The sequence below is a fragment of the Egretta garzetta genome, unplaced genomic scaffold (genome assembly GCF_000687185.1).
Source record: "Egretta garzetta isolate BGI_Z169 unplaced genomic scaffold, ASM68718v1 scaffold231, whole genome shotgun sequence".
Classification (NCBI taxonomy): Eukaryota; Metazoa; Chordata; class Aves; order Pelecaniformes; family Ardeidae; genus Egretta; species Egretta garzetta.
Window position 1 is genome coordinate 163042 of NW_009258727.1, and position 21920 is coordinate 184961.

Here is a 21920-nt window from a genome sequence, read left to right on the forward strand (position 1 = left end):
AATAACGACTGCAGTGTGTGTTTTATTAGAGGAGCCTTAAGAGTTTAACAGAATGAGGAGAGCAATTTGACAGGCAGATGAAAGAAGTGACAGATAAATAGAAGGCAACAAAAGAAATCCAAGCGAGAAAAATTTTAAAATGCTGGCAGGGAAGGGCAGAATTACAGGACATTATTTTTACTTACTGTACTGACACAAATGCTTTTTAACCATATCTTTTAAGAATCAACCCATATCTCAGTGCTATTTCTCATCTCTGCTCCCTATCTTCTCTTTCCTCACAAATATGCATGCAGCCCATGCCACTTCTGTGAGAATGATATTACTTAATACAGAATCACATAAAAATATGTTGTGTTTTGCTCCGTTTAAGTCCTTTGTTATTCTACTTGTATTCACTCATCAAATTTACACTTAGATTTCTAGAAATACTTCCTGATAATCTGAAGAGCAAGGAAGGAGAACGCATGGCTCACCTTTTCTTTGTCTTCTCTGGTTCTCATTCTTTCTCCATATACCAAAAATACATGCTGGCCTGGATCATAACATCCTGGTGACTGGTCAACAAGCATAAGCTGGCACCAGCGGAAAAGATCACGTAAGTTGAACTCCCAGGGTCCTCCTTTCTGTCCCCACTTTTTTTCAGTCATTACTTCCTTGTCAATCTGGAAAAAGCAGGAAAAAAACCCAATCTTTTATTCCACCTATGTGCTGGTCTTCAAATATGTTTTAAAAAAATTTTAAAAACGAGCTTCTGCCTTTGGCACTGCTTACAAGACAGAGGACAATAGAAAGAGCAACCTGTATTCACTTTTCTGAAGATGTCAGGAACTAAAGCTTCATTTAGTTTGTCTCTACTCTAATTCTCTAACACTCAGCTCAATTTTCCTTCTTACTCTTGTACTCTATAAATGAGTATTCAGTAAGGTGCTGCTACAAAAGATCTTACATAAGGCCACAGAATACTGCTTTATCTTAATATTACTACCCTTTTTTGTTTCATGACATGAAAATTAAACACAACTTCAGAAGCATGACTTACTGTGAATTTTATATCCTGCACTTTGTGTAAAATGGCAGCACCTAAGCCACAAAATAACTAAGTTGATGCCTTGCAATCAATGCTTGTTGAAAACTTTTTATATTAGCAAAATTTTAGATCTGAGCATCTCTGAATCCTTTGCTACAGACAAACCCGATCAGGAAAGATTTTCCTTTTTTTGGTCTCTCAGTGTTCCAGAAGAATGCCACATATCCTTACAAGCTTCTGCTTCTGTACAGGTCAGATGCCGCTTTCACTAACAACATCCCATAATAAAGAGCAGATTAAAAATTCAGACCAGAAACAGAAATACACATTTCGGTTCTTGTTAAGACAGAACTCATTTTGTACTTCAACAACAATCCATATGTGTGGAAAACCATTATTTTCTCAACACACTTCACCAAGCTACCAAACCACAATTGTTTCCACCTTTTGCAGAACAAAAATATATATATATATAAATATATAAATAACAAATCTTCTGTGAAAAATATTGCCCCTTCAGTTATCAACCAAGTATCAGATTGCAGTGATACAAGAATTCAGGTGCTTTTAGTGGTGTTCTTTACTTTTTTCTACATATACTTCCATTCCTCTTTTTTATCCACACACTTCTCTCTAACAATGCTTGGAAATGTAACAGTAGGCTTAATTTTTTTTATCTTACTGCATTCTGCCTACTTATACACAAAAGAAATTAAAATGTATATTTACCTTGTTATTGAAAGCAACCATTTTAGCAATAATACTTTTATCAATAGCAGGAAACAGCGTATTCCCAATAAACTCCATATCTTCTGCTGACAGTGGATCAACATACACCTGTAGAAACAAGAGCATGACGAGTGTTGATATAGTCAGAAAACTACAAGACAGAATCATGACATAGTTTAAACCAAACAAATAAGCTTGCCTGTGTAAATCTATTAAGAAAGGACTTGGGCAGACCCTTTCTTCCACCTCCTTGTCTGTAGGGATTCTGGCATCCAAAAATCTTAGTCTTCTTGTGCTGTACATGAAAATTCATTCCCAGTTCTGGAACATAAATCTCTGCTCTGTGGTCAAAGCATGCATTTAGCCCCTCTAGTACAGACTGAGAAGCCAGATTCAACTGAGGAAAGAAATAAGGATACAATATTAATGCTCCACAAAACACTTGTGTATAATCTCTACTATTAACAGTCTGGGATACACAGAAGGTAAAATTTAATTTCCTTGCTATTCTAGCACTGTCATATGTTATTACCTCCAGCTAGACTGTTATTACACTGCAGCAACAAAACTGTAACTAACACTTTTCCTTATGTGCACTTGCCATTTATACCGTGTTTTCAGCGTAACAACAAATCAATTCTCCATTGTAAAATCTGCATGTTCAAGATGTTTCTTCTGAACTTATGTTCATTTGTGACATTCACAGTGTTTTCTTTGTTTCCTTGTTTTTTAAATGAAGTCAGTCTGGGTTATTTAAATATCATGGTCATTTAAAGAGGTATTCCTCACAATAGGGGGGAAGAAAAAAAAAAAAAAAAAAAAAAAAAAGAGATATACAAACAGCTAAAAAATTTAAGATTCTGCACTCTGCAATAATTAGAATTTACATTGCCAAGAAGTGAGCTATGCGTATGCTTGAAAGCACTTGCTGCATGGTACATGAACAAACCTGTGGTGGCAGGATAGCTTACACTGGCAAAATGGAACTCTTCATCTCAATTAAATCAGTACCCATCACAGTGTATTAGTCCCAGCAAGACACCTCATATTTCAGTGAAATTATATCCATGTAAGAGCATATGTACCAAAACTTCTGTTGATACTCTTCCCCAAAAACTTTCAAATGTAAATCAAATCCTTGGTTTTCTACAGTAATTTAGGCTGGGATTCAATCCTTGTTCTCTTGTCTAAAGAGGTCTAGTCAAAGCTGGTCTTTTATACTCCCTCCATGGAGGGCCAATGTGCAGACGGACTTCACAGAGGGTAATTAATTTTCTCTTTAAGCAGAACTATCACTTTAAATGAGGCACTAGATGCACATAACTAAAAGTAAGCAAAGTTTATTTCAGTCATCAACCCTCAAAGGTATTTATCCTACATGCCATATCATCACCTTCGCTCTTCCAGAACATCCCCTTTTATTTGTGCCCCAAACTTGAATTTACCTCATCTAGTACTATCCAGTGTCCAGCCTTTAATGCTGCTAGTAGTGGTCCATCACGCCAGGCAAATTCTCCTCCCTTCCCACCTTCAACAGGCAAGTCTGTCCCAAACAAGTCTGTCACGTCCTTTGGGAGAAGAGAACGTGGGGGGGATTACAAAACTCCACAAAAGTTCACAAACAGCCTTGGTTAACTTTACTTCACATTTTCTCCCTTCCCTTTAAGTGGAGCTAAAACGGAGGTATTAAAAAAAAGTCAGTAACTGCAAGATGCTAAAAGCTTTTCCATGATAGGACTCCAGTGACCACCTACTATATTTAAAAACAAAAAATTAAATTGGAACAGAAAAGCTAAAAAGACTTAAAGCTTTTTCAAGTAACTTTGCAGAAGCCAAGAAAAACACAGTAGGCAAAGATACACGTCTTCACTTGAAAAGAACAGAAATATCTGGGAATTGGCATTTGCTCACAGAAGCTCACTGCTCTTTCTCGTTCCCCCTTCCCATTTAGTTCTATCTTGAGACCAAGAAGGAAAAATTGACTTTTCAGACTAGTGGCAAAGTTAAAAAGAACTACGCTTTTTAAGTTAAACAAAAGTGCCCCCCTGACATAAACACTAAATTTCAAAGATAATATTTTACTCTACCGTTTGCTCAGACAGGTTGATTCGAACAAGACAGTTTCCCGAGGCTTTTGCCAGGGCAGCAACTAGGCTGGTCTTGCCCACTCCTGGCGACCCCTCCAACAAAATCGGTTTGTTAAGCTGTAGGGCTCTTAACAGTCTTTGTGCATTCACTGCTGTAGTCCCAGCATTTAGAGCATAATCTGTAATGCTGTTCCTCTGGAGAACAGGGCCTAAACCAAAGGAAAGGTAAACCAGAAAACAATTAAACCAGCATGTTTATGCAGAGCTGCTGACAGCGTGCTTCTGAATGAGATCATTCTGTCTGTTAACTGCCAATTTCATTACAGCAAGCCATGGAGATCAAGCTCGTATCCCATTCTCAGAGATCAGACACATCTACTTTCTTTGACCCACAGCTGTGTCTCAGCCCATCGCCACAGATTTACGTTGAATTTTGCAAAAAGCATATGAATATATGATGTGATTTGCCATGAAATTTTGACACTTCCTGGTTCATGACCTAAACTAGAGATCTATCACTGAAAAATCATAAATCTGTCCTTGCACTTCAGACACATGGATCTAAAACTGAAAAGCAGCTTTTGAAAATTTGGCACTGAAGCATACAGTTCAGTCATGTTATAGAACAACTTATTAATCTGTTCCATACACTGCCAGTTCTGTGAAGGAAGAGTGCTTTAATTAAAGTGCATGGCTAGGCACATATTTTCTTTACTGTTATTATGACATACAGCAAGGAATGAGTACAGAGCTTGTCTGCCAGTTTGCAGCCAGTATAGCTCACTAGGACATCACTCCCCAAATTCTGTAATACAGCATTGCTCAGGTATACAATATATCAACCACCAATTGATCTTACACATCTTGATACCTGTTTTAGTATGAAAGAGATCTTTCCTTTTGTGACCTAATTACCAAAGGGAAACTAAGCAATTTACAAAAAAGCATTACCTTGTACAAGTTTATGCATGACTAATACAATCCATGAAAAACAAAATGTTCAAAGATGAATGATTAATACAGCATTAGGAACACATAGTTACACGTACCAAAAACTAACCAGCTGAACTAGAAAGCTCACAGTCATCCCTTTTTAGTCCTGTCACTGTACTTCAATGGTAGAAAGCAGTTTTTGATAGGTCTATTTGCATTAATTTGTCACATGAGGAACTGAAATGCAGGGACTAAATAAGTTTCCAAAAATTGCAGTGAATCTTTGAGAGGCTACAGCAAGGCAGGGCATTAGTCTCCATTCTGCTTAGCATTGTACCCAGGACCCCTGCTTCCCATGCTTTACACAAGGGCCAGGACAAGCTGTAGCTTTAGTTAGTGGAAGTCAGCAGACATTCTGACCATGCAAAGTGACAGAAAGTTACAACTCAAAAATAAAGCAGTTTTGTTACACCAAGTAACACTACTAAAATTAGGCCATTCATCAGTAATTTTAAAAAGTCAAAAGAAAGCAATTAACAGACGTGTCTTCTTAGTAAGTGTGATGAGTTGCAATCAACACACTGGGAGGCAGAAAAGGCATTTTTCTAAGGCTCGAGAACAAACTGTAAATTGTTCTGTAATGGTTCAGGTATCCTACTTAGATTTAGTGAGTAACAGAACTATTGGGAATAAAAACCACAGCATAAATGTCCACCCACTCCCACAAAGTCTCTTGCCTCTTGGAATAAAAAAGGGGTGGATTCCCATGAAGTTGTCCATCCACACAAACTCTTTCTCCTTTGTTCTGTCATAAATCTTTAGTTCATTTTTCTGATAATCAGCCACCTCAAGGAATTGACTCATTTTCTCACATAAGAATGTCAGACATTTTTCACGAGCTGATAAAGCCATATCAGCTGAGCAGGATGTTGTACCTGTAATTAGAAAAGTTAAGCATGCTTCACAAACATAACTAGGCACGTTTGTCTTATGACTAAGAAACTAAATTCCTTCACAGATGCCGGTTTTGTGCAGTATTCCGTTTCAGGTTTATATTTCATGTTAGTGCTTTCACTTGCCAGTGCTTCCAGTACTATTTAACATGGACAAATTGTTGTGTGAGCAACAGAATTAAGGACACCTTATTTCCAAAACCCTTTCTTCTACCATCACTGATCCCTTGCCATAGTCCTCCCAGGCCTTCTTTCCCTGCATTTCTTGTGGCTTTTAACTTTTTCCCCACTTCCCCATCTCCTAGTTATCAGCTGGACCAGTGGCCAAACATGCAAAGATGCATTCTGAGCTATGCACACGATACAGGCTAGCACGCACAGATGCTGACCCGTGAAGGTGGCAGAGACAGAATTGTATATGGTCATCGAATTAAGTACCTCATCAATTCAAAAGACTTGATAAAAAAACCACAGGCTTTCTTAATTTGTGTGCTAGCCTTTGTAATATTATCATTACTACCTCTCATTTACTTAAGCTTGTATTATTCAAACTCATGCCTTTTTTGTGTTTCAGTAGCAAATGAAGTACAGGATATTGTTAAGTGGAAGTGAAAACTTCTCTCCCAGAAGAGTTACATGCTGTCCTAAAGCATTTTATTTGCACTCTACTCAGAAATATTAATATATACTTTCTTATTTTCACCTACCAAATGAGCGCTAAATACCTACCTGATCCTATTCCATCAATGTATACCAAACATGCAGCGTGGATAAAAGACATCATTGGAGAAATGTAGAGAAGGCTATATTCCTTGGCAGAATTACACTCTTCATCCTCTACCACCATGACATTCATAAAATTAACCCATGACAAAACATCTCGCACGCTGAGAATACACTGGCGACCAAACTCTTGATTAGTCAGCCATTCAACAAAGTCCATCATGAGCTCTGCTATGTCTGCCCCTGAAAAGTAAAAAAAAAAAAAAAATATGGAGTTATCAAATAGCTTTATTGGTCACATCTACTACATTGTTGTATAATAAGCATGACTAAAGTAGGTACAGCTGTAATAATGCATGAGCAACATGGATGGGTACTCTATACCTTAACAGGCAGGATAACTGAAGAGTAAGTCCATGCCTGTGCCATTGTCACAGATGCTTCTAAATTCAAGTAACAAGACAGAATCAAGTGATTACTATTAATAGTGAAGCTGCTGGCAGAAAACAAAGTGCCAGTTCTTTCAACATAAAAAAAACTAAGATTGGGCACTGAAAGGCTGAGGATAATTCAATTACTTGGATGGTGAAGTAAATACAGCCTTGATCTTCTGACCAGCCATGTAACATACACAATGAGGGAAGAACAAAGTCCAAAATATATTTCATAACTGTCCTCAGAGAGAGATGTACTTACAGGAAGGGACACAGTGGTGGAAATTCTGAGGAAAGTTTAGCAGCCTCCAAATTCCTTTTTTTCTTAATGCTTGAATACCAATACACAGAGAAATACCCACCTTGATGGTTTATTCCACCCAGAGACAATCCTGGATGCAGATTGTGTTTTACAATCTGTATCAAATCTTCACGGCCATTGCTTTGTGGACACCATATTTCTGTAAATCTGTTGCGCAACGCAGGAGAAAGCTGCAAACAAGCAGAATGACATAGTAATTCAATTTCCATTATATCATATTACTTAAGGTTGCAGTTAACTGATAGCCTTGTAGCCACAGTACTTGCAAACAATAAACGAACTGATCAAGCCAGACCTTTCCCTCTAATTTTGACAGGGCCACTTTGTAACTAAATCAGAATGTGTAACTAAAACAGAATGTGGATTTTAAGATGCAGGAAATGGCTGATAAATGAGAAAGTTCAAAAGAATACGGGAAGAAACTGAGCTGGTTTGCAAGCAAAGCTCCGTTTCATTCTAGGTCATCGTGTATCAAAACAACGGCTACATCATCTCCCTTTGGTTATAGAAGCAAACTACCACATGGAAATTTGCCTTGAATTACAACTCGTTTCTGTAACTCCTCTCTTCTTCTGGCTGAATTAGTCAAGCAAAAATCATTAGCACAAACGTAACGCAGAAATAAATCCCCTTTAAACACATGGCTTTACAATGAGTTGTTCTGTATTGCAGAAACCACTTTAAATGGAGTACCCACCTTCTTTTGGGTAAAAGAGCTTATAGCTCTTTTTTTCAGTCCTAGCTCCCAACACTGCTTAAAAATTTTGTGGTTTTTTTTTTTAACCTCTCTTAAGTTACTTAAAGCCAAGCTTCAGAAACAAGACTTTTTTCATTTAATGAGAAAGGTCTTTTGAGATGTGACGTTCCTATTCACTGAGAATGACAAGATGACCTCCAACTGTCACTTTCTGAACAGCATTAGCAGGAATATTCTATTATGCAACTTCACACTACTCCAGACTCATGTTAGAGCTGGATTTACCTGCTTCACGAGCAGCGTTTCCTGTACTTTAAGCATTCTACATATCAAGCCTACCTAGAGTACTTGGAGGCCTGAAGTTTTCTTTGACATTCTGCTGAGTATTGACTTATATTGTCAAAATCATAGCACACAGAAGTGATGGAAAACAGATACATCCTAATCTGCCTTCAGAGCGACAAGGCAGACTCCTACTTAGGAAGCACTGGATGCCAGAATTGGCATGACGCATTTTTGCATTGGACCTCCAATCATGTAAGTGCTACTAAGACCAGAAGATGTGTGTCGTACTTCAGGTTGCTTTGACACTTACCTCCTTTTTCCCAAAGTCACCTCCTGGGTTCATGGTTGCAAGGATACGAAATTTCTTTCCTGCAACTAATAGTTCTACCTCGTTATCCTCATCATCTTGACCACCTTTTTCCGCAAGTACTAATGTCTTTTCAGCTTCAAGAACACTACAGAGAAAGTAAAAAAAAAAAAAAAAAAACCATTTAGTGTAAATTTAATTTCAAACTTTAAAAAGCCACTTAAAAATTAAAAACATATGAGTTGACCCAATTAAACTTTCATTGCCGCTGAATTTGTATTAAAAAAAAAAATAATCTGTCTACCCTCCCTAATTGAGAACATTTCTGATTTTCTTCAGAAGGAAACTCTACCAAAACCTTCCTCATAAGGTTCAGTTCAAATGATCTGTCAAAAGACTTGTCTAATGAAAGTATACATCTCACAGCTCTGAAGTCCAGCAGTGGACAGGCTGGAGAGGGCCAGAGAAGAGCCACCAAGATGATCAAAGGCCTGGGAAGCCTGCCATATGAAGAAAGGCTAAGAGAACTGGATTTGTTCTGCCTCAAGAAAGGAAGGCTTAGGAGAGAGACCTTATCACCATGTTCCAGTATTTAAAGGGTGGCTACAAAAAAGATGGGAGATTCCCTTTTTACAGAGTCACATGGATAAGATGAGGGGTAATGGGTGCAAGTTGCTCCTGGGGAGATTGACTGGACACAAGTGGAAATTTTTTCACAATGAGAACAATCAGCCATTGGAATAATCTCCCCAGTGAAGCGATATATTCCCCAACATTGGACACTTTTAAGATTTGGCTGGACAGGGTGCTGGGCCACCTTGTCCAGACCATGTTTTTGCCAAGAAAGCTTGGACCAGATGATCCTTGAGGTCCCTTTCCAACCTGCTGTTCTAAGATTCTATGATTTTACTTGTAGGTTTATTTTCCAACTTGATTCATGCTGTAAACTGTCTTTAGATACTGTATAAACTGTTTCAACTAAATGAGGGTTTATGTTATTAATTTCTTTATCTCGGCACATGAGCTATTGAATAAAGCTAATCCTTTCATCATCTTATTTTTGTCCATGAAACAAATAGAGCAATTTGAGTACAGATCAGTCTGTCACAGTACTATAAAGCCAAATGGAAAGTAATGGCACTAACCAAAGCATTCAAAACCAACATAATCAGTGTACCAACATATGTCAAGCAAACATACACATATCTGCTTTTTGATTGAAGTACCTTTCATTTTTACAAGTTAAGACATCAATACTTAGGCAAGACAAGGCAGTTTCATTGTGTCTTACCTGACTATCTTCCCCCCCAGCCGTAATTATAATTTCAAACAGCAAAAATTGTCTACGAATTACTATGATGAAAACTAGCACCTCTGTCAGATGGATGAGAATTAGAAAAACAAAGCAAACTGGCACAGAAGTTAAAACATGAACAGGGCTAGATTTTGGGTATTTGGGTCATTTATTCTTTCAAGCAAGAACTACATGATTAAGAGAGCAGCTCACCCAGGCTGGGAAACAAATGTGCCTAAAAGAAGCTAGATTTACCCCGCTCATGTCTGTATAATGGACACATTGAGGATACTTAATACTAAGACATACCTGTTAAGTCGCTCTAGTACAGAATCATCAGCTAAAGAAATCTCATCAAGGAGAAAAAACCCCTCCTCTTTCATTGCTAAAACAAGAGGTCCATCACACCACTCAAAGAGTCTGGAACCATCAGATTCCTCCTAAGACATGGAAAATTAAGTGAAAAGTCAATAATTGCTACTTTTTGCTTCCACAGTCACACCATCCAAACTACTATTGATGCAAGACAAACCTGGTCTTTCGACCTCTGTCTGACTGGTCGCAGTCCTCCCAAGAAGTCTGAAGTCTCCATATGCAAGTGGCAATTCACTGAGTATAGCTTCTGATTTGTTAATGCTGCAAAGATCTGACAAATGGTAGTTTTACCACACCTGCAACAAAGTAGTTTAATTGAAAGGGAAGAATAAAAAAAAAAGACAGTTCACATTGGACAGGATTCATACTTTCATTGAAGAGCTATGAGGCAAAGGCCTCGCATGCAAATTTCCTTCTGCACTTTTCGTTGAAAGAAATGTATGCGAAGTGAAGCCATCTTTGGCACAACTGTTGCTGACTTGCACAAGATGCCTTTAATTAAATTTAAATCAATATCTGCACTGATGGATTTCTGCAGATTCAGAGTCAAATTTATTTCAGCCTGCCCCTACAGGTACACGACTAGCCTAACATTTCACTAAACTGGAGACACCACATGTCTAGACCCAGCTTAAGTCTGAGGGAATAAACTGCTAAGTACTTAGAGCTCTCATTTATTACCTAAATAATGTTACTCCTCCCTTTTCTTGGTGGTTGGTTTTTTTTTTCTTCCTTCCCTTCTCTCCTACAAAAATCTACTCTCCAAATTTATAACCAGCACAGGACCAGCCAGCATCTACTTCCGTAATCTCCTTTACAGGATACGAGGCAGTGACGGGGCAGGAAAGAGAAGTAGTAGCAAGGCTATATTCAAGCTCTTAAAATACGTAAAGCAAATATGCTCTTAAACAGAAAAACGTCACAATTCCCCAAAAGCAGCCTCTCCAACCAGGTACAGTAAGATTCTACAGGGCACTTTGTGAGAGGTAGGGACAGAAGTCAGCTCACCTCAATTTTACTACTTCCCACATAATTTCTATGTAGTTATACATAAATGCAGATAATCCCATTAAAGACTTGTGCTGAAAGAGATGCAACTGCTTCCCCTCAAAAGGGAACCGTGAAAAACAGCAGTTGCAAGTCTGCCATGACAGAGGCTTAAATATCCCAGATCAAAGCAGCACTGAAGCCCACACAATCATTTTGTGTTCGACTCAGTGGCTGGTGCCACTTTTATTAAGAACTGCATTATAAAAATCAAGGTTACCCAGTGTCTCCCACCAGCAGTACTGGTTCACCAAACTCCAGAGCTCGTCCCACCAAAATTGCAAGTCTCCTCATGCCTTGAGTCCAGACAATATGGTTAAAATCTCTGTCCATCACTGACATCTGAGTGGAGGATTTAGCTGCACAACAGAAAGCAATCCATCAGCTTCAGTCATATGTAGAGAACTACCAGTGTGGCCCTTCTAGGAAACTCACCCAGTAGCTTTTTGACGCTTTCCCCTGAGAAGAGAGACTCAGGATACAGTTTTTTCTTGAAGTGTTTTTCAAGGACACTCTGAATAACATCCACCTCCTCCTGTTTCCTGACTCTGCCTGCCAGAAGCATAAAACCTATAGAACAGAGAAAACAATTACTACCTGGTTAATCAGCAACAAGAATTTATACTTAAGAACTAAAGTCTGTAGAATTACTTTCTAACTCTAAAAACCTGAGGTAGCAGGGCTCACCATCATTTGCTAAGTGCTGAAGCCAGTCATACTCCTTCTCCAGCTGTTCTGCCAATCTGTACCTTTCAGCCCAACGAAACAGATCCCGCAAGGTAATGAATCCATGCTTCCCAGCAAACACTGTTGAACCTCTGCGGTAAGACTATCATAAGAACAAAACATGAGCCATATTTTCACGAACCTGTCTGAATACTTATAGCAAAGCTAATCAGAGCTCTCTGATGTGACATTTCTTCAAACAAACTGGGTCGGGGGTGCAGGGGGAAGGTCTAGTACAGTCATGGCCCCCAAACTCAAATTACCTTTAAGCAGGTATTTGATAGGTACCAGGAACAAAATCAGAGAGATAATAAATAAAAATACTAAGAAGAAAATAGGTACCTGAAATAAAACAAAATCCAAGCAAAAGATCATGTGCTACACCAAACCCTATACTAGCACTTTGAAGCATGCTCTGGTTTGTGCTGCTGCAATTGCTTTTAAATACAAGATAGTTTTAGCTACATAGTACGTGTCAAACGTCTGTAAAACACAGGATTGTCAGAACAAATCCAAAATTATTGCTTAAAAATAATACCCAATTTAGCATGATCCAAAGACAGCTACAAATCCAATACTGTACTTTGGATCTACAGCAAGGAATTATTCTACACATCAAATCCCAAGGCCTTTGGTTATTAATTTTTTGCTGCTGGCTTTCTCTCAAATCTGACATCACCTTTCCTATCTCGATCTTAACCACTGAACCAAGTACTTTGGTGGGTTCTCTTCCATCAATTACGTTTTAGGCTTTTAACTATCTGCCAGTTCGCAACATTTCCCCCCCAAAAGAGAATTTCTATTACTTTGTGCTGAAATATGTTTGCATGTCTTCCACAAAAAGAAGAAAGACACTCATACTTGCAGGTCCAACATGACTTTGACAAGCTTGCTGCAGTAAGAAGGCGGCAAACTGCATCGCTTGTGCAGGATGGTTTCCAATTCAGCACTTGGCAGTTCATCAAAATGCAGTTCCACAAAACGATTTCTGAAGGCTCTGGACAAAACCTAAAATATAAGAACATACTATTGCTAGAACTTTTTCCTTTGATATTCCTCGTGTTAACGTATCTTTTCCTACACATTCAAAGGAAATATGGATAGTGTCATAGCATACAAATTAGCACATACTCATAAACATTGAAAGAAAACATAAGAGACAGCCTGGATGAGGACAAGAGCATTAAAACGTGTCGTGTTTTAACTATGGTAGGTAGGTAAGCACCAAACAGCCACTTGCTTGCTCCCCCTACAATGGGATGGGTGAGAGAATCGGAAAGGTAAAAGTGAGAAAACTCATGGGTTGAGATAAAGACAGTTTCACAGGTAAAGCAAAAGGTGCGTATTAGGAATTCATTCACCACTTCCCATGAGCAGGCAGGTGGTCAGCCATTTCCAGGAAGTCAGGACTTCATGTGCAATGGTTATTTAGGGAAACAAACACCAAACATACCCCTCTTCCTCCTTGTCCCCCCAGCTTTTATTGCTAAGCATGACGTCAGATAGTATGGGATATTCCTCTTTGGTCAGCTGGGGTCAGCTGTCCCAGCTGTGTCCCCTTCCCAGCATCTTGTGCACCTCCACCCTACTCACTGGCAGGGCAATGTGAGAAACAGATACAGCCTTGCCTCTGTGTAAACACTGCTCAGCAATAGCAAAAACATCCCTGCGTTACCAACACTGGTTTAGTCACAGATCCAAAACATAGCACCATACCAGTCACTACGAAGAAAATTAACTATTCCAGCCAAAATCAATACAAAATGGACATCAATAGCCTAAGTCAAGTCTCTTCTCCAGTGCTCCTGAGCAAGAAATGATGAGTCAAATATAACACACGTGAACTCCCGTTCAGTAAATCACTTAAATCTCAATTACTCAAAATTATTTAAAGATTTGGTATCTGCAAAACAAGCAACTAACCTAAACAGAACCCAGCTGTACTGAAAGTTAGTCCACAGCCACCTCAACTCCCTACCTCTTGATAGTTTCATGTTAATTCTGTGCTATGAATCAGAAACTTTTCACATCGCACTTCTACACGAGATACACACATTCTCTAGAGTCATAGCTACTCAAAGGAAGAGATTATACAAACCTTCCTGCCACCATAGAGTCCTGGAGGATTCTGTGTAGCAAAGAGCATGAAGCGAGGGTGAGCTTTGACAACTTCCTGGGTCTCAGTAATGAACAGCTCCCTGTTATCATCCAACAAACGGTTGAGAGCCTCCAGAACATCAGTGGGAGCCAAATTCAGTTCATCTAGAACAATCCAGTAACCCTTTCTCATTGCATCAATGAGGACGCCTTGGAGGGAACACAAAAAGTTCTAGTCAAAAATCTAACAAACTAAATCTAGCAGAAGCATGCATTCAGGTACTTTCGGTAACCAGTCTTCACTCTGTATAAATGCTAATCCAGAGAGGGAAGCAACAGTATTGTTTAAGCTGTTGAATTCTTTTCTTTATGCCCAAGAGGACAAGTACAATGAGACAAACATGAACTCTAAGAATTCACTGAATTTCACAGAAATTATCATCATTAATATGCAACTACTAACTTTATGACAGATCATCTCTCCATTATAATAAAACAGACAAGTTCAGCAGAAAAGAAAAAAAAAAAAATACAGCAGTGACATGAGACAGGAACTTGCAGTAAATATAATATGCCCACTCACCTTCCTTAAATACCAACTTCCCAGAGGCATCTGATGTATAACAGCCAATATATTCCTGGATGTCAGTATGCTCATGATTGTTAATCCTTACGCAATGGTTCCCAGTAGCAGCAGCCAACCAGCGAATTAAACTGGTTTTACCAACAGAGGTCTCTCCTTGAATCAGTACTGGATGAGTCCTAAAAGGCATAACCAAAATAGTGGTTTAGAAGCAGAAGTCGTATCTTTCTCATATATGAGATATCAACATTACTTGAAATTTTCACAGATTACGTTACCAAACTACATCAGCAAAATATCACTAATTAACTTACACTAAGTATCCAAGATCATACACTAATAGGGGAACATAAGTAACTGACCCCCAAATGCTAACCGCTACCCATGAAGCTTTACATGGCAGCATGAAATAAGCAGGTTACTTTAACTGCAGTTGTCTGGATTATTATTTAAATAAAGCTAGGTATGGGAGCAACATGGTTTAAGGAGACAAGAAATGCAGGTATAATTTTCAAGTCACCGTATAATGAAAAGTTAACTATAAAGTAGAAGGAAAATGAACATTAACGATGCCAAACAATAAAGGCTAGACAGGCATGAGCACTTGAGGCCCAAATAAACACCTTTAACTTATGGGTTTTTTTAATGGAAAAATTGAAATAGACATACCCCGCTGACGCAACTCTGGCAATGTCTTTCAGATTAAGCTTAACTGAAGGGGTTAGCACATAAGTCTCATCTACAGTAGGTTCCTTATCCCCAGCTGAAATCCAGTACCCTTCTATAAGTATAAATCTCCCTCCTTGGGGTTTTGGTATTTGCTAAGGAGACATGACAAAAATAACAGATTATACAAATCAGTTTCAATTTGCTAGTAAAGACAACTACTGTTATACCACTGCAACATAATCTTTAAGAAGTCGTTTTAAAGTAATCCCTGAGCACTCCTGCAGCAAACACTGTCCCCTTGTCACAGAATTTAAATTACACAAAAAGTCCGACCAGATATTTCAAGGTCATGAAGCAGAAATCTTTGCCAGTGCGAAGAAGATAAAAACATCTCAAGAGTCCTAGCATGAATTTTGAAGTACGCTTCCAGGCAGGAAATGGGCTCTTATCTTTTTATCTAATATAAAGGAGTTTATTTTGAAACAAATATCTCTTACAACTGGCTTCCCCATCCAACCTGCCCAGTCCCCCATGCAAACTCATGCTGGGCTCCCAGAACTGGTGAGATTCTTCCTTTCCCATTAGAGACAAAGCACAGATGTTTACTTTGTATCCATGTGTTCTGCATTCAGAGTCTAAAAATAAAAAGCCTGTGAAAGCTCCTCAGAAGCCAGTGAAAGCTTTACAGTTGGAGCCACTGTATTAAGCTGGCCACACTCCACAATGTTGTAATTATTCAGACTTCCACATTTTTGCAAATTAACAAAAAAAACAGCTAACATATGGGCATTTCAAGCAGAAGTAAAAAGTTACAAGGAAACAGCATTGATTTTTTTTTCTTTTTCTTATCTTTATAACATGAAAAACAGGACTCAAGATAGAAATGTGGAGGAAAAAGGCAGGAGAAGGCAACTCAAAACAAATTCTACTCTGAACACTGAACAGCTCTATATACGCTTAGTTACCTACCTGTTTGAGAAGGCTTTTGATGTTGCCAGAGACTATATGCTGGCAAATTAGCTTTTGAACTACTGGATGAGAAACTCTGTCAAGCTGCGTCAGGAAACTCAAACAGAAGCCCTAAGAAGAAGAGTTGTTCTCAGTGATAAAATGAAAAATCATTAGGAAAAAAAAAATATGTAGAGATTAAAGAATCATTTCTGTTCACTACTGCACTTAGAAGAGAGGATTTTCCTTTACCCAAACAGTCTTTGTAGCGAATATATACTGGAACAAAGCCCAACATAGCTAATCACCTCATACAGTGAGCGTGGTATGCTGCTACATGGATTAGATGCTGCAAATCTCAACGCCCTGCAAAGTGTACGGAGACTGTAGTGAGGTCTGTGGCCAGTTCCGTCCACCAGCTTTGCTTCTGCTTCCTTTCTCACAGATAAATAAAAGCTGCAAAAATAAAAAGTGAAACCACTTCCAGTTACACAGTGCTGTTACTGATCAGAGTATTGCTCTAAGCAATTAAACCCAAAGTATGAACACTTAAGTTTATCTCCAACTGTCACATTTTCTAAAAGCTCCAGGTTAGGAAAGCCATACCAAACTCTGCAACAGAGTATTTTAGAACCATGTTTTTGAGTGATATACAGAGAATGACTATAAACTACAAAGTATTCTAAACACGTAACAGCTCTTCAGGTGAGATAATACCTTTCTTTCCCCTAGTTTAAGGTGTAACTTGACAAACACACAAGACTTTCATTGGTATGATCTATAGAAACAAGTCATTTTAGTCTCTCAGATGGAAAAGAGGTGCCACCAAGAAAGCATTTGTGAATAAGAAAATGTGAATCTCCTCTACACAAGTACTACATAAACCTTCAGGATGAAGAGGATGGATGTCCACCCTCTTTTGTTTCCTAAGGCTATGCAAACTGCTGTGCAGGGAAGCATTATAGTGCTTCCCAAACCAGTCTAAACACAGACTACAGTTACATACATTCTTCTTGAGACTTATTCAAGAGATTACAACAAACTTACTTCACAATTCCTTGTACTGTATTTTTGTTCACATTCAAGCCTCTCAGATAATCCATGATAAGAACTTGCAAGTCTCCTTCATTTCTCAATTCTTCTACATAAAGTTCAGTAAACCTATGAGAATCAAATCAATCCATAACACTCAGACATCTGACAATATTTAAAAAATAAATAAATTATGTTATATATGATTCTCATGGTAGGTAAACATTTATTGTTTTGTAAGCAGCAGAATACTGACTTGTCAAACTACCTATAGACAGACTCAAGAACCAGAGTAATTAAAAAGAAAGTATTAGTAATACTTTATTTCTAAGTTAAAATAATTCAGATAAATTACTCAGTAGACTGAAAATTAACTATGGGACTGTACTTTTGAAAATTAAAGTTTTAAACAATTTGAAGTAGATATCCAAACATTACGGCCTGAACACTGGAGCACTGACACTGCAGGAGCACTTTTCAAAGTGGACTCTCTAATGATCTCTATTTTAAAAGGTGAACACTTATGGAGATATCACTTATTCTAATTTTGTATTGACTAGCATATCCAGAACTAGCATAACCAGATTGTTTTCGGCTTTTACAAATACGCAGTTCAGCAATGATAAAATGAGAAAACTTGACAATAAGCAAAGGAAAATTACCAGTAAAATGTACTCAGTGAAGTTCTGAGTATGTTTAAATATGTCATATGTCAGTGTTTCACATTTGCTACACTACACTAGCAGCTCTAGCTAATGAACATATTTTCTAACCATTAGTTAGTCCAGTATATTCACACTGGGTGTTAAGTGCAAGTCTGCAGCCCTTCCATACCGTGCATTACAACTGCAAACAGCAGCTCAGGACATGCCACAGCAACCCAAAACAACTGAGCAATACCATTAACTTCAGCAGGGTGGATATTTTTGACAAACGCAAATATAAATTCAAACTTAACAAGCCGTGCTGAAGCTGAAGTCTCCTTTCTTCTATATTACACTCACTTTCTATCCTTTCACTACTAAGCCAGGAGAGCTAACAGCAATAAAACCTTACTTTGCCACTAATAACTACAAACAACTAGTTACAGATATCAAGTGCATCTCTACAGTCTTGCACAGTGTTTATGACTCTGGTAAGGGACTACATGTGTGACTTTCAGCACGCCTGAGGGAAACTGCATCAAATACAAGCAAAGACCTTTGCATTCAGGAATGGGTAACAGATTTGCCAAAACTCCAATTTCCTGGGTGCAGCTTAAATGTTTGAAGATCACAAATCACATATTTTGAGTATCACACATCTGTTCGACTGCACAAACCACCTTCCTTCTGAGTGAACAAGGCTGGATATACAGCTTTTTGCAAGGATCATCAACACTTCTGAGTTATCAAGAGAAAGGCTGCTGCTAAATGGACACAAAGCACTTGTCTTTGTTATCCCCATCAGGAACACAAACTGCTGCAGTAGCATTCCCAGGCACTGACAGCTCAGTTGTAAAGAATGATCATTCCCCTGCCCCCAGCGACAACACTCTACACTACTGCTAGACTATTTGTTCATGCTCAGCTACTTCACAAAGTATTTTCTTAATGCTATTTCATGAAAAACCTTCACCATGATGTGGAAAGTGCCTCTCACAGGAAGTTAATTTGAGTTCAGACCTCAGGCTTCAAATAAGGCATTCTTCACTGAGTCAACCCGTGAAGCTAGGTAAACTCCAAAAAAGACATTGAATAAGTATTTTGGCAAAGAATCATTGTTTCTTACCTGTTTCTTATTCCTGGAGGAAGATTTCTCTTTCCAACATCTGTAGCTGGATTCATGCATGCAAACAAACGAAAATCAGGGTGACGGACAAGAGGCTCTAAAGGAAAACAGAAATAAGCAACATAAGGTTAATGCTAAGCCCAGGATACTTATTTTTTTAAATGAGGTGTACTTCTTCTAAGCTAGTTTTCTATTACTGCCCTACTACATACTTTTCACCCTTGCATTTTAAGAAAATAACCCCATGTAATTTTATCAGAAGGTTCTCTGCATCTTCACCACCACCACAAGCAAGTGAAATTCTGACTTTTATTTGTGCATACCAGGATGTTTTAACAACACTGAATATTTCAAAAAAATATAAGCCCTAAACTTGGAACTCCTTGGGTCTCTTTCGGAACAATGGGCAGTGCTTCCCTTGGCCAGGAAGAAAACCCAGACTAGGAAGCACATACAACATTTGTATGCACATAGAACGTCTGTAGCTCCAGAAAAACAACATTCAGCAATTGCATTTTTTTTTTACCTTTAGGTGTATGCTGGGTCTGGCTGGGAAGGAGTTAACTTTCTTCACAGCAGTTCCTAAGGTGCTGCTGAGAGCACACCAATGTTTTGGCTATTGCTGAATTGTGCTGGCACATCAAAGCTTTCTCTTTTTCCCCACTCTGCACTCCTTCCCCCAGCGACTAGGCTGGAAGCAACCAAGAAGTTGGGAGAGGACACAGTTGCAACAGCTGACCCAATCTGGCCAAAGCGATATTCCCTACCATGTAACATCATGCTCAGCAATAAGAACTGGTGTAGGGGAAGAATGGGGTGGTGATTTTTGTCTTCCAAGGTGACCGTTGCTTAGAGACTGGCTGGACTTTCATCTGCTTGTGGGAGCCAGTTAGTGACTGCCTTTGCATCATTTTTTTCACATATGTTTTTCTTGCTTTTGCTCTTCCTATTCTCTCCCCTGTCCTGTTGGGGGTGGTGGGGGTGGAAAAGAGTGAGCGAGCAGCTGTATGGGTGCTTAGCTTCTGGCTGGGCTCAACCCACAAGAAGGGCTCAGAAAAAAAAAAATCAAAGGCCTTGTCTCTCTAGCTGCAGAACAAATATATATATGTATATATATAGTGAAAGACCATTACTACAGTGGCAACTAAACCTCACGTCCCATGCCCCTAGCCATCAACCTACCTCAACTTTATTAAAAAAGAAAAATTATACTCCCTGAAGAGTCTTTAGAGACAGCAACACTTACTAAGGCCACTAGCGAGATCTGCTCCTTGTAGAATCTAAAGAGGCAAAAGCTACAATTTCTGCATGCTGAAATCTCCTGAGCCACAATGAATTATAACTCCCACTTTTACGTAGAAGTATGAAGTCTAGAAAGAACACGTTATTCCCTTCTGCACACATCCATTTCATGGTAAATGTTCTCAACTTATTTTGAGCCATATAGGATACGGAATTCAACAAACTGGATAGTAAGATACAGCATAAGCATGCACAGAAATAGTACCTGTATCTCCTCTGTCAAGTAACACCAGCGACCCAGATGATCCTTCCAATAAACCGCTCAGGCACTCTAAAGTCTCTGCTGCAGCCAAGTTAATCTCATCTAATAAAATCCACTCTCCTTTTTTCACTGCTTGTGCCAGAGTACCCTAAAAATAAGATCAATTTGTTAATCATGTCACCAGCAGTGACACACCAACAAAAGCATCCGTATACTAGAAATACTGGTTTTGCAGTCCATGGGTTGATTAGACAAATGGCAGTTCCAGACATTTTACAGCAATAGCAGTTCACTGCTCTCCCTCAATAACAGCAGTTATTTCCCAAGTCGCAGAAGTCAGACAGTTATCACCATTAGACTGGCTCAGATATAACAGAATTAAGCTCTCGTATTTGTCCAACACTGCCTGTCAGTGATATCCATCACTGTAGTGCATAAACTTCACTGACACCACTACGAGGAAAAAGACAATTAATTTAAAGCTTTCCAAACAGAGACACAAGCAATATTATGTTCCTCATGGAACTGTAACTTATTAATTAATTAAAATTATATTTAAGTCAAAGGTTCTCCAACTATTTATATTGCCATTTTTTAGAAGGAGGACTGGCCAACATTTTACACACTTCACATAAAATTTGAGAGTATATATTTAGACTAAGAGGGTGACAAGGAACAAACACACATAAACCTTCATAGTTTCCCCTATTCACACTTAATGTCATTAGAGTGTTATACCAAGGGTTTGAAACTTTTTTTTTTTTTAAATCACTTCTAGATAAAGAACACAGATTCTTAATATTAAATACTTTCCAGGAATCCCCAGGCAGGAGCATGTCCTACTGGAGACTGGTCAAGATGTTTTTTCTAATCTCTTATACCTGAAAGATGGTATGACATATTGCTGATTTTTTTTATCATACCAGTCCTAATTCCTATTATACAGCATTGAATTAATGTATTACCACAAAACATTCTCCCACCCCACCCCCCATGTAGCCGTCACCTCCTTTAAGCAGCACACTTAATTCCAGTGTCATCATGGAACAAGTTTTACTTCACAGCAAGATTCTTGCTGGGAAGTTATTTATATAATACTGATTGCAAAGTCTTTTAAATGCTCCTTCTTATTCTTCCTAGCCTCAAAATGTAAATCTCTAAATACCTCAACAAATGCAAAGAGAAGAGCATTTTCTGTCATTTTCATCTGTTGATGAGCATGATTCAGTTTAAGACCAAATGCCTCCCACTTCTCCTTCAGCGGTGAGCCTGTAAGCAAAACAAATTTAAGCTTGTACCATCAGAACAATAGCACAAAAATGTTTAACAACAGTATTTTAATCAAGCTGTTTCAAGCGCCGATACAAGAGTAAGC

The 21920-nt window shown here is 38.5% G+C and overlaps 1 protein-coding gene across 1 annotated transcript in view; it reads right to left on the reverse strand.

Moving 5' to 3' along the window:
* MDN1 (midasin AAA ATPase 1) overlaps positions 1-21920 on the reverse strand; it is a 101417-nt gene that overhangs the window by 57246 nt on the left and 22251 nt on the right. Inside the window, exons 17-40 of the mRNA XM_035888774.1 lie at positions 21711-21814; positions 20549-20693; positions 19042-19138; positions 17287-17400; positions 16548-16695; positions 16261-16371; positions 15292-15443; positions 14623-14801; positions 14041-14249; positions 12804-12950; positions 11904-12045; positions 11652-11786; positions 11437-11575; positions 10327-10465; positions 10104-10234; positions 8504-8648; positions 7252-7381; positions 6462-6698; positions 5517-5714; positions 3847-4055; positions 3205-3327; positions 1959-2156; positions 1760-1867; positions 477-665 (exon numbers count right to left, since the gene is read on the reverse strand). Of these exons, the coding sequence (XP_035744667.1) occupies positions 477-665; positions 1760-1867; positions 1959-2156; positions 3205-3327; positions 3847-4055; positions 5517-5714; positions 6462-6698; positions 7252-7381; positions 8504-8648; positions 10104-10234; positions 10327-10465; positions 11437-11575; positions 11652-11786; positions 11904-12045; positions 12804-12950; positions 14041-14249; positions 14623-14801; positions 15292-15443; positions 16261-16371; positions 16548-16695; positions 17287-17400; positions 19042-19138; positions 20549-20693; positions 21711-21814 (3629 nt within the window). The remainder of the gene's footprint in view (positions 1-476; positions 666-1759; positions 1868-1958; positions 2157-3204; positions 3328-3846; positions 4056-5516; positions 5715-6461; positions 6699-7251; positions 7382-8503; positions 8649-10103; positions 10235-10326; positions 10466-11436; positions 11576-11651; positions 11787-11903; positions 12046-12803; positions 12951-14040; positions 14250-14622; positions 14802-15291; positions 15444-16260; positions 16372-16547; positions 16696-17286; positions 17401-19041; positions 19139-20548; positions 20694-21710; positions 21815-21920) is intronic.